This window comes from Pristis pectinata, chromosome 3 (genome assembly GCF_009764475.1).
Source record: "Pristis pectinata isolate sPriPec2 chromosome 3, sPriPec2.1.pri, whole genome shotgun sequence".
In the NCBI taxonomy this organism is placed as follows: Eukaryota; Metazoa; Chordata; class Chondrichthyes; order Rhinopristiformes; family Pristidae; genus Pristis; species Pristis pectinata.
This window is the reverse complement of record NC_067407.1, coordinates 48,295,751-48,308,694: the sequence shown is the minus strand read 5'-3', so window position 1 is coordinate 48,308,694 and position 12,944 is coordinate 48,295,751. Positions and strand designations below refer to the sequence as shown.

The following is a 12,944-nucleotide window of genomic DNA, read 5'->3' as shown; positions in this document are numbered from 1 at the left end:
GTGGGGTGAAATAGTACACAGTGTTTAAAAAAAATCATTGGAGATGGGAAAGTACTTTAAACAAAGCAATAAATCTCCCAGATGCACAGAGCATATTGAATTAAGCTAAGGTTGAGCTTACAGTTGAAACAGGCATGCTGTGTTCAAATGGAGAAAATTACTGTATATTTCACATGCTGATCCCTTAGGTAACCAGAAAAAAAACCCAGGGATACCTAACTCTTAATTTCTTTTCACAGTAAAACCACACAACATAGGCTATATTAAGGTCATCTGAGGTTGAACTCCTTGAGATTTATTTTTCATCTACTTGCTACATGGCTGCAATATATCTACTGCATTGCAGAACATAGTGCATAAATTTTACAACCCAGTTGCTAATGTCTGGAATGCCTTTGGCTTTCCCTACTTAATTAAGGTAGGGTTTATAGGGGTGGCACGGTAGCGTAGCGGTTAGCGCGATGCTATTACAGCGTCAGCGATCGGGGTTCGATTCCCGTCGCTGTCTGTAAGGAGTTTGTACGTTCTCCCATGTCTGCGTGGGTTTCCTCCAGGTGCTCCGGTTTCCTCCCACATTGCAAAGACGTACGGCTAGGTTAATTTGGGTTTAAAATGGGCGGTGCGGACTCGCTGGGCCAGAAGGGCCTGTTACCACACTGTAAATAAAATTTTTTAAAAAAATTTAAAGAATCATAGAAATGTACAGCACAGAAACATAGCCTTTTGGCCCACCTCTTCCATGCTGACTGTGATGCCTGTACACTATTCCTACTGGCCTGCATTAGGCCCATATCCTTCTATACCTTTTCTAAAAGTTTAAAGGGATATGGACCAAATGCAGGCAAATGGGACTAGCTGAGATGGGCATCTTGGTTGGCATGGAGGAGTTGGGCCAAAGGGCCTGTTTCCATGCTGTATTACTCTATGACTCTACCCAAGTACCTGTCCAAAAGTCTTTTAAATGTATCTGCCTCCACCACCCTACCTCCAGCAGCTTGTTTCTGATATTAACCACACTCTGTGTGGAAAAATCTACCCCTCAAATCTCCTTCTCACCTTAAACCTGTGACCCCCGCCCTGGGAAAATGATTTTGACTCTCTATCCTACATGCTTCATAATTTTATAAGACCTCTGAGGTCATCCCTCAGCCTCCTACATTCCAGTGAGAATACACCCAGCCTATTCTATCTCTCCTTGTAACTCCAGCCCTCCATTCCAGGCAACGTTCTTGTTAGTCTCTTCTCCACTCTTTCCGTTGCTGCCACATCCTTCACATAGCGTGGCAACTGGAACTGTACACAATACTCTCAGTTTGGTCTAACCAATGTTTTGTACAACTGCAACATAACATACCAACTCTTATTACCTCGGCCAATGAAGACAAACATATCAAATGCCTTTTTCACTACCCTATCCACCTGTGAAAATCAGTCCCCACCTTTCCAAGTGAACATAAATCCTGTTCCTCAGAATCTTCTCCCACAAGTTCCCTAATACTAATGCAAGGATCACCAGCCTGTAATTTCCAGGCTTATCCCCAATGCCCTTTTTGAACAAGAAGAGAACGTTAGGTATTCCCCAGTCTTCTGGTACCTTGGCTGTGGCTAACAAAAATGCAAAGATCGCTGATAATCTTCTCCCTTGCTTTCCTTAGCATTCTAGAATAGATCCCATCAGGCCCTGGGGATTTATCCACCCTGCTGTGCTCCTATATTTCTAGCACTTCCTCTTCCTAATACACTGATTTTCTGGAGCACATCTGTATTTCTCCTCTAATTCTCCAGTGTTCACGTCTTTCTCCCTGGTGAACATCGATGAGAAGTATTCATTCAGAACCTCGCTCATATCCCATTACTCCATGCATAGATTACCCCTCAGGTCCCTGAGGGGAGTCCTTCCTTAGCTTACCCTCTTGCTTTTAACATACAGGTTCTCCCTACCTTACGAATGCCCAACCTATGTATAGCCTGTACATACAAACGAGCATTTGAGAGATTGGCAGTATGGATTTGCTGGCTGCTGCAGGCATCTTCTGCCACCTGGGAGTTCAGCTCAGAGGAACAGAACCCTGCTGTAACCTGGGGACCATCTGTACACATGAAAGGTTTTAGGATTCGCCTTGGTTTTCTATTTGCCAAGGTCATTTCATGTCCCCTTTTTGCCCTCTTAATTTCTTTCTTAAGTTTTTTTCCTATATACCCGAGAAACCTTAAGTGACTCATTCAATACTAATTTCCTATACCTGACATATCTTTTCCATGATCAAACCTTCAATATCCTTAGTTAACGAAGGTTCCCTAAACTTAACATCTTTGCCTCTTACCCTTAAGTGACATGCTGCCTCTGAACTCTTACCACCTCGCTTTTAAACACTTCCTGCTTTTCAGATGGTGTTTTTTCCCTTTAACAGCTGCACCCAATCTGTCCCTTATACTTTTATTTGATAAAGGAAAATGGTGATCTTCAACAGCCATCCACATTGTGCCTTTAAGCTAATTTTGACCAGAGTCTGACGTTGCTGTTTACTCTTGTATTGAAAAGGCGTAGTTGGCAGAACGTGCAGCATCTTTCTTTGGCGATCTGATTAGCATGTCAAGTATCCAGAGGACAAAATAATGAGCATTTGAAAAGAGCCAAAAATTGCAATGGACTTGAGCCTTGTGGCATAGTTACTAGATGGTCAGGATATGTGCAAAAGCAATGAGAAGGGGATAACAACTTAGCTGGGGAGGAAGGGTTTAATCAAAGATGGTCAGCATGGCTTTTTTAGGGGGTGATCCTGTCTGACTAATTAGATTGAATTTTTTTGAAGAGATAACAAAATATGTTTATGAGGGTAATGCAATTGCTGTGGTCGACGTGTACTTTAGTAGTGTATTTGGCAAGGTCTCACATGAGAGACTGGTCCATAAGGTTAAATCACGTGGGATCAAAGGCTGACAAATTGGATCCAAAGTTGGCTTGGTAATAGGAGGCAGAGGGTGATGGTGGAGAGTTGTCTTTGTGATGGGAAGCCTGTGACCAATGGTATACAACCAGGATCAGTGCTGGATTCCTTAATGTTTGTCATACAGTATATATTAATGATTTGGATGTGAATGTAGGAAGTATGATCAGTAAGTTTGCAGGTGATACAAAAATTGGTGGTGGTGTTGATCATGAGCAGGATAGCCTCACAGAAAGATGTAGATAGTTGGTCAAATGGGTGGAGCAATGGCAGATTGGATTTAAATCTGATAAGTGCTAGGTGGTACACTTTGAGAAGACTATTAAGGGTAAGACATATGCAATGAATGGTAGGGCCCTAGGGAATCTTGAGGAATAGCAAGGCATTGGCATACAAGTCCAAGGATCCCTGAAAGTAGTAGATTAGGTGGTGAGAATGTATACAGGGTACTAGGCTTCATTAGCTGGGGAATTGAATACAAGAGCCAAGAGGTTATCTTGCAACTTTCTAAAACATTGATTAGGCCACAACTGAAGTGCTGGAAGCCACACTACAGGAAGAATATGATTGCACTGAAGAGGGTACAGAGGAGATTCACCAAGATAATGCCTAGTATGCAACATTTCTATTATGAGGAGAGGATGAAGAGGCTGTGTTTGTTTTCCTTGGAGTGGAGGAGGCTGAGGGGGAACCTGAATGAGGTTTACAAAATTATGAGGGACAGACTCTGGGTATATAGTAGTAAACATTTCCCCATAAGAGGTCAAAAAGCAAAGGGCATAGGTTTAGAATAAGGAAGAAGAAGTTTAGAGGTGCTCTAAGGGAGAATTTATTTTTAACGTAGATAATGGATAGAATCTGGAACACATTGCTTGAGTGGGTATTAGACCTGGGTACTCTCACAACACTTACAAAGCATCTAGATGATCAAATGCTGGCAAATGGAATTAGTATAGGTGGGTAATCGATGGTCATCATTGGATGTAGTGGACTGAAGGGCCTGTTTCTGTGCTCTCTGACTCTCTGAGAAGGGCAGTCTTTACCTAGGAAGTCTTGGTGAAGTAAGTTCTTCCTCGCATGCCCTCTCTAAAAAGCGGAAAATAATTTTTGGATGCAATCACTTGTGTCTCGAGCCCCCAGACAGATCACACATTAAGTCCTTTGAATATACTGTTCAGTTAATTCAGTTTTTTAGGGCCTCAATAGTAAATCTGTCCATAATTTCGTCTTTACTTGTATGTGAGTCCTGTGGATGATTCACCCAACAGAGCTTTTGCAACACAGTCCCTTCATTGTAATGTTGTGGAGGGATAGGACCAAAGTAATTATTCATTAATGTTAAAAATGCAAGTTAAGTATGTGACAATAAGGCTTGGGAATTTCAAACCAGAGTGGCTAGACTAGAGTTGGTTCATGAAAAATTGCTGTTTCAATTCACAAATAAAGATTATTCAAATTCAGCAATTCAACTGTGATCTCCTTTCATAATCAAGGGAGAGCAGCTGTGCAATAAGGTAATAAAAAAGGTATTTGATAAAATACCGTGGTTTTGATTCCATTGAAAGAGAAAAAAGGAACCAGTCTTTGCAATTTTTTATTCTTACAGTTTTTATCTTGAATGACATCTTGTGCATTATCCTTGGGTACATAAGGGCTGATTTTAACTGGGAATGGATTTTGAGGAAGTTACAGTGCCTATTTATCTCCCCGTCTGCCTGTCATCAATTTGCAGCTCAGATTATTTTAACTCCCAGGTGTCACTTACATTCCACCAGCTAGCTGTCCATGAAAGTCCTAATGATACCACATGACCCTGCATTAGGAGCATTAATTCATCTGCAGACAGATATCTTTTCACTGAAAGCTGGGTGCAGACAAGATGGTAGCAAAGATGGAACAGAGCGATTAAGGTTCTGGAGGCTACTGCAATCACGTTCTTGCCATTCCAACCAGGCAAGTCAGGCTAAGTTAGTCCTGATAATGTTAGACACACAGTTGTTATCAAAAGATGTTTTGCAGAAGTCACCTCTGCAGCAGTCTTCCTTAATGGACTTCCCGTCGGAGGCTTCTGTCACACAAAGATGACATTCATCACCTCTGTTTGATGAACCCGTGACAGAATCCAGGTTCCATTCTATTTTTTGTTATTCTAAATGATGCTCCCTAGGTATCAAATCTGTAAGTACTGTATATTTCCATCCCTCTAGCTGCATGCAAATGCCTCAGATGCCATCTTAATCAGCTGACAGCTTTAAGGATTTTCTAAAATATTCTGTAGCTGTACAATATGAAACATATGCAGGTTTGCACTTTGAGTCTAATATAGGCTCACCCATAAAATCAGTGTTACTCAAAACGTTTAATCAATCAAATGTAAATGTACAGATTGTGTTTTCTTTGGCTACTTGTAGGTAGCTGGATCTGACCCTCAAATGGGAGGTATTATTATGATGCAACTTTCTAATTGTAATAATGTCAAACCATATTTGTACAAAGTATTTTTCAACTCAAACTTGCTAACTAATGAAGATAGCAGTTTGCCATGGCATGACTTCCACATTCCACAAGTCTCATGGAGATATTAAACTAGCTTGACAAAATAATTGAGAATGAGGACTCGCATATCAGAAACACTTACGGGATAAACTTTGGAGGAGCAAAACCAGAAAATGAACATCAGGCCAAAGGAGCCCAACCAGTTGAGTATAATTTCCTCATCTGAAAGCTGTGATTCTCAGTGAAGTATGATATACTGGACTTTATAGCCCTGTGATGCCTCACTCAATTCTTGATCCAAGGTCCAAGTCCAACCAGAGAGGAGTTCTAACCTCAATCTGATCTGAATGGACTAGCTTTCCAGAAGATGTCACTAAATTGTTATGAAGACTGGGAGACCCAACAGTTTAGTTTCCTCTTTACCAGGAACACAGCATTCTTGTATGGGAGGAGATCAGCTAATGAAAACAGAAAATGCTAGGATCGCTCAACAGATCAGGCACAATTGGTAGAAAGAGAAACAGAGTTCTGCAGATGCTGCCAGGCTTGCTGAGTTTCTAGCACTTTCTGTATTATTTTCAATATCCAGCTTCTGCAGTTCTTTTTTTGATTCTCATTTACTAGAAATTAGCTAATGCAGTTCTGATCAGGATTGAATCTGGGACCTTCCTCATGATATCCACCTTGATACCACACCATGCTTCCATTACTCTGCAGGACCACTAAGAGTTCCATAAGTTTTTGTCTTCAATAAAAACTTTATTCCAAACCAATGGAAAGCAGAACAAGGTGGTCAGAAATGAGATCCATGAACTTCCGGGTTACTCCAAATATGCAATGAAATTGAACACCAGCATGAAGAAAGAAAGATAAATATGTGAACATTGTGAACATATGATTATGTGAACATATGATTATGCAGTGATTCCAAATAATGTTTATTTTAAACTGGAAAGTGCTAACAATACCCAGCAGGTCAGTTAGATCTCAAGGCGAGAAATAGATTAATGGTTTGAATGAGAATCATCACCAGGTCTGAAACATTAATTTGTTTTTCTCTTTAGGATGTTGACAATATGTTTCCTTTCTTTATAATTTCAGATTTATAGTTTTTTAAAAAATTTTATTTATAGCGTGGTAACAGGCCCTTCCAGCCCAACGAGTCCATGCCGCCCATTTTAAACCCCCAAATTAACCTACCCGTACGTCTTTAGAATGTGGGAGGAAACCCACGCAGACACAGGAGAACACACAAACTCCTTACAGACAGCGATGGGAATCGAACCCTTAAACTAAGCTTCTCTAAGAATATCACATCAAGGATTAGGGATTTTCAACATAGTGTTAGCCAGTAAATTGGCATATTCAGTGTTCAATAAGTATATTAAACACAAAGTTTACATTGTACTTCTACAAAGTAAATTGTGCAAAAGATGCAAAACCTCAAACTATCCTTCAGTAGGAAAACCAAAGTTTCCACTACACACCTGTGCTCAAGACTGGGATTTTCTCAATTGCCATTTCGCTGAATGCACAAACATTATGTTGCTTATTTGCCCATTACACAGTAGTGTAGTGGTTAGCATAACGCTATTGCAGTGCCAGCGACCCGGGTTCAATTCCAGCCGCTGTCTGTAAGAAGTTTGTATGTTCTCCCCGTGACTGCGTGTGTTTCCTCCCATATTCCAAAGACGTACGGGTTAGGAAGTTGTGGGCATGCTATGTTGGCGCTGGAAGTGTGGCAACACTTGCGGGCTGCCCCCAGAACATTCTCCGCAAAGATGCATTTCACTGTGTTTCGATGTACACGTGACTAATAAAGATATCTTATCTTAATCTTGCTAAAAGTAATATTGTGCATCCTTTTAAGTCATTGGTCTTTTTATTTACAATTAAACTTTGCACCTTAGTACCTTGCAGTCAGAACATGTACTATTAAGATGTTGTTGCATATTATTCTCCATAATTAGTACCATCATACAGACAATGGAATAGTGCTTGTTAAGAACTCTGTGCCCTTCCCTGTGACCTTCTTATTTGTTGCAGTTCCCTATAAATTTGGCAAGCAGCGCAACACAAAGTTTCCTTCTTTTGATGCTGACGCATTTCTGCTTGTTTTTTCACTTATGCCTCATTAGATTTTCCCAGCACTCAACTTGAGGCTCTTATTCACTAGGGAGTTGCAGTATGTTTGTATTAGAAAACTGTTTCCTTATGTGGTTTGATGGAACAGGCATTTAAGACTATGTTATCTAGTTAAAGTTTTCACTAATGGGGTTCCCGGTCTTCTCTGAAAGTTCCTTTTATCCAAGCACTTGTGCATCTGCACCTTTATCATCCTGTAAAGTATTCTAAATTCAGGATATCCTCTGATATGTAACTAATTCTCTGGCATTATTGTCTCTCATGTTGCTTTTTGTAGGGCTATGTCGATCCATAGGAGTGAGCAATTTCCTCATTTCTCATTTAGAGCAGCTGAAGGAAGACTGTGACATCATCCCACATGTCAATCAGGTGAGAGTCTGAATGCACTTAATGCAAGATCATATGCATGCATAGAAAGAAAGGAAGTTTGGTCATACTGCAAATCACGTACAATCTGTCCTATTACACCCAATTTCTTCTCTTGAGGAAATTTTTGCATGAACATGAAGTCTCAAACAAGACTTCAAGATATTTATTCTTCCTAAATCTTGATTGTTTGGCCTTAATATATTGTTCCCTTAGGGTATATTTTAAAAAAAGATCTTCCGAAAACATTTTTGTCCATGATCTACATTGCGAATCTCCAACCCAATCAATTCGTATGGCTATTAAAAAACACCAGTTAGCCACCATATAAACACTGCACAAGGACTTGTCTTAGTGGCCAGGTATATTTTGGGAAACTATGGCCATCTGCCAACCCGGATGGATAGAGGTATGTTCAAAGACAACATATTGGTTTATCCTGCAACATGTTACTTCTGAAATATTTTGTCTGTGGTTTCAAACTATCAAGGTGATCAAAGTTAAATTGTCATATAATTCTTTCAGGTTACTTGCTTTGAGCTTCAAAGTACCTTTGCTATTACGTTGATGAGTTGGTTAGGGGCAATCAGGGAGCAGGTACTTTGCATAGCACTGCAGTCTTACATATTGTGATGAAGTTCAATTTCAGTGCCATTGTGAATCAGGAGTATGGTAAAAGCTCAATCCTTGCATTCAAAAGTCCTGAATTATGAAAGGCAATAGCTGGACATGACTGAGATATACTGTACTAATTAAGGTATCTCCTTTTCTAATTTACGGAATTTATGCAATTCAAACAAAAACAGCACTACACAAAGTCACCCCTATTAAAGTGGCTGAAACAGTTAACCTCCATTGTGTAGAATTTACTTGTGATAGATAGAGAGTTCAGTTATTTATTTGTGATATGTTGCTAGCCATTTCAAATGTAAGCTGTGAAAGCTGAGGGAATCCCAGTTTCCTGTTTTTGTTTTTATTTATTTTTGTTCTATTTACAAGAGGATGTATGTTACTTTCTGGTATATATAATTTTACTTCCACGATAAATGGTTACTGCTGAAAGTTGGAAGATGTAGTCAGAGTTATTTGTCAAGTTTATGTAATTAACAGAATAATATACTACTGTTAAACTGTTTTCCAGAGACTGAGTTAAATCACTTTGTTCTGTAGTAGTTCTGAGGCAAATGAAATCTGCTATATTAACTTAGTTTATGTTTTACTAATAATAAACTGTTGGGCATATTTTATGTAGCTGTGTTCCTACGTGCTACATAAAATACACCTAGATTGAGTTCCTGTCAGTATTGCTTATGACATGAGGATTTACTTCATTATTTTGTTTACAGGCAAAGTGATAAAATAGTGTTTTACATCAGCTGCAGTGTTATTCCATGTAATGCAAGATGTATTGTAGTATTCAAAGGCCATAAAGTTAACTGTTGTCAAAGGGATGTCTGGTCATTTGGAGGTTAGATTTTGGCTAGGGTAGTTTGCAGACTGTCAGATGCTTGAAATTTTTTTAGCACTAGGTCAGAAGAAATCAGCATGATGCAGACTAATTACTAACTCAATTTAATTTCTCTAGAAAGCACAATTGTTCAGGGTATGTTGAAACAGCACTGTGAAATGATGGGGGTTTATCCCAATTATCAACAAAGCAAACAAAGGAATAATTTTAAAAAGTTAACCACTTCAATAGAAAGATTATGATATACATGAGGCCATTTGGCTCATTGTAGCTGTGCAAGTCTAAAAGGAGCTACCTAGCTCAATGGTCATATAGTGCTGTACACAAATATGCCTCCAAATGCTTTATAAATACATTGAGGGTTTCTGCCTTTTTCACTGTTTCTGGTAGCATGTCCCAGTTTGCTATCATGCTCTTGGTGAAGAAAATTTACTCATCTCCCTTCTAATTATTTTACCAATTATTTTAAATCTATGCCTCCTGGTTTGTGACCTCTGCTAAGGGAAGTAAGTTTACCTACTTACTCTGTATGGGCCCCTCATTATTTTACAGACCTCAATTAAATTTCTTCCTACCCTCTTCTGTTCTAAAGTTGCTCTTAAAAAATGGTGTTGAGCTGCTTGCTATGATGGTGGACAGCACATGAGGAGGGTTAGATGGTTCATCCACCTAGCACTTACGGCTGAAGATGATTGCAAAAGCTTCAGCCATGTCCTTGAGCCTCTGCTGTCAATGTGGATAAGGATCTTCTTAGTGTCACTTCCTGCTGTTAGCCCTTTAATTGTCCACCACCATTCACAGCAGGATGTAACAGTACTGCAGAGCTTTGATGTGATCCTTTGGTTGTGAGACCACTTAGTTCTTTTGCTGTTTAGTGCACACGTTATAGCGTCGTGAGGTGGGTGGGTAATTCATTGTTAAGTATCTCTAATGCTGCACTTACCATGCTTCATGACAGTTTTGATTGAATGAAGGTTGGCCCCTGGATTGATAGTAGTGATAGAGTGAGGTAGAGCAAAGCTGCGAGGTTTATGGATTATTGCAGAATACAATTCTGCTGTTGCTGTCGGTCCACAGCACCTCATGGATGCCCAGTTTTGAACTGCTGCATCTATCCCTTCTCAGCTACAAGTCTATTTACTCTTATTCAAAAAATTGTATTCGTATACATTTTGTATTCATTCATTTTAATTTCCTTTTCTTGTACTACTTGTGTCAACTTGATCTGGTTATAAATATCCACATTTATAATTTGTTTCTCCTTTGTCACCTCATTACTGTGATTATATTTTGTATCCACCAGGTTACTTTTTATTTTTAAAAAGTTGTGGTGGATTGGTGGTGGATGGGTGGGAGTCTAGAGTGCAGTGCAGCCTGGCAGTGATGAGTTTCTCTGTGGAGTTACAAAAAGAACTCTCTTCCCTTCTGGCTTAGTGTTGCAGTCAGTAAAATGTAAGAAACATATCCATTCTTCAACAGACTCTAATGGGCACTTTAACTTCTGCTGCTTAAGCTCAAGTACATTTTACTGACTGAATTAAGGATGCAAATCTGACAGCAGGTCGTAAAATAGGTGTCAGGCACACATGATTTCTTTGGAGCCATAAGGCAACTTGCACCAAGTCCAACTCATGCTCACTGAGTTTCATTGCTCCCCATCCAGTAAGACCAAAGTATTAAAGTTCTTATCCTTGTTTTCAAAACTCTTCATAGCCTCTATACTCCCTGTCTCTGTAACCTCCTTCAGCCCTCCAAGATATCTGTGGTGATCCAATCCTGGAATTTTGCACATCCCTGATTTTAATCATTGCACCATTGATGGTGATATCTTCCACCACCAAGGCCTAGAGTTTGGCATTCCCTTCCTAACCTCTGTGCCTCTCTATCCTCATTTAGGATGCCTTTTAAAATCCATCTCCTTGATCTAGTTTTTGAGGTTATTTGTTCTAGTGTCTGGCCGGCACATTTGCAGAGTTAGTATGTTAGTATATCTTGACTCCATTTTGTCCCCCTTGGGTTAGTCCCTTCCTACCTATGTCCGTGACACCTCGCATGCCCTCCATCACTTCAACAACTTCCAGTTCCCCAGCCCTGACCGATTCATTTTCACCATGGACACTTCCATCTCCCATCAGGAAGGCCTTGAGGCTCTCTGTTTCCTTCTCAATAATAGACCCAACTGGTTCCCCTCCACCACCACCCTCCTCCATCTGGCAGAACTGGTGCTCACCCTTAACAACTTCTCTTTCGGCTCCTCCCACTTTCTCCAAACTAAAGGTGTAGCCACGGGCACTCGCATGGGCCCCAGCTATGCCTGCCTCTTTGTCGGCTATGTGGAACAGTCCACGTTCCAAGCCTACACTGGTAACACTCCCCAACTCTTTCTCCACTACATTGATGACTGCAATGGGGCTGCTTCCTGCACCCGCGCTGAGCTCATCAATTTCATCAACTTTGCCTTCAACTTCCACCCTGCCCTCAGATTCATTTGGTCTATCTCTGACACCTCTCTCCCCTTTCTGGATCTTTCTGTCTCCATCTCCAGAGACAGATTAACCATAGACATCTTCTACAAACCCACTGACTCCCACAGTTATCTTGACTACACCTCTTCCCATCCTGAAACTTGTAAGGACTCCATCCCCTTCTCCCAGTTCCTCTGCCTCCACCACATCTGTTCCCGTGATGAAGCTTTCCATTCTGGGACATCAGAGATGTCCTCCTTTTTCAGTGACCAGGGTTTCCCTTCCACCACCATCAATGCTGCCCTTGCCTGTATCTCCTCCACTTCCCGCACGTCTGCCCTCACCCCCTCCCCCCACCAACATAACAGGGACAAGGTTCCCCTTGTCCTCACCTACCACCCTACGAGCCTCTGTATCCAACACATCATTCCCCGCAACTTCCACCACCTCCAATGGGATCCAACAACCAGGCACATCTTCCCCTCCCCCCTCCTCCACTTTCCGCAGGAACCACTCTCTCCACGACTCTCTTGTCCACTCATCCCTCCCCAATGATAATCCTCCAGCACTAATGCCTGCAAGTGCACCAAGTGCTACACCTGTCCCTACACGTCCTCCCTCACCACCATTCAGGGTCCCAGACAATCCTTCCAGGTGAGGCAGCGCTTCACCTGTTAGTCCAAGGGTGTCATTTATTGCATCTGGTACTCCCAGTGCGGCCTCCTGTACATCAGTAAGACCCAACACAGATTGGGTGACTGCTTCGTCAAGCACCTTTGCTCTGTCCGACCCAACAGCCAGGATCTCCCAGTAGCCACCCACTTCAATTCTTCACTCCATTCCCATACTGACATATCTATCCATGGCCTCCTCTACTGCCACGTTGAGGCCAGGCACAGGTTGGAGGAACAACACTTCATATTCCGCCTTGGGAGTCTCCAACCTGATGGCCTCAACGTCGATTTCTCTAACTTCTGGTAAATCCACCCCTTTTTCTCCCCCCCCCCCCAACTCCTTTGTCTTCCTTTATTCCTATGGCTCCCTTCCCCCACCTTG

General features: G+C 41.2%; 1 protein-coding gene across 5 annotated transcripts in view; it reads left to right on the top strand.

The window, feature by feature from the left end:
• The window catches only part of zgc:110366 (uncharacterized protein LOC550476 homolog), a 113,309-nt gene that overhangs the window by 65,116 nt on the left and 35,249 nt on the right, over positions 1–12,944 (top strand). For all 5 annotated transcript variants that reach the window (XR_007955970.1, XR_007955969.1, XR_007955972.1 and 2 more), the window contains exon 4: positions 7,867–7,958. Coding sequence is in view for 1 of the 5 variants with exons in the window: in XM_052011475.1 (XP_051867435.1) it covers positions 7,867–7,958 (92 nt within the window). In the remaining 4 variants the exon portion in view is untranslated. The remainder of the gene's footprint in view (positions 1–7,866; positions 7,959–12,944) is intronic.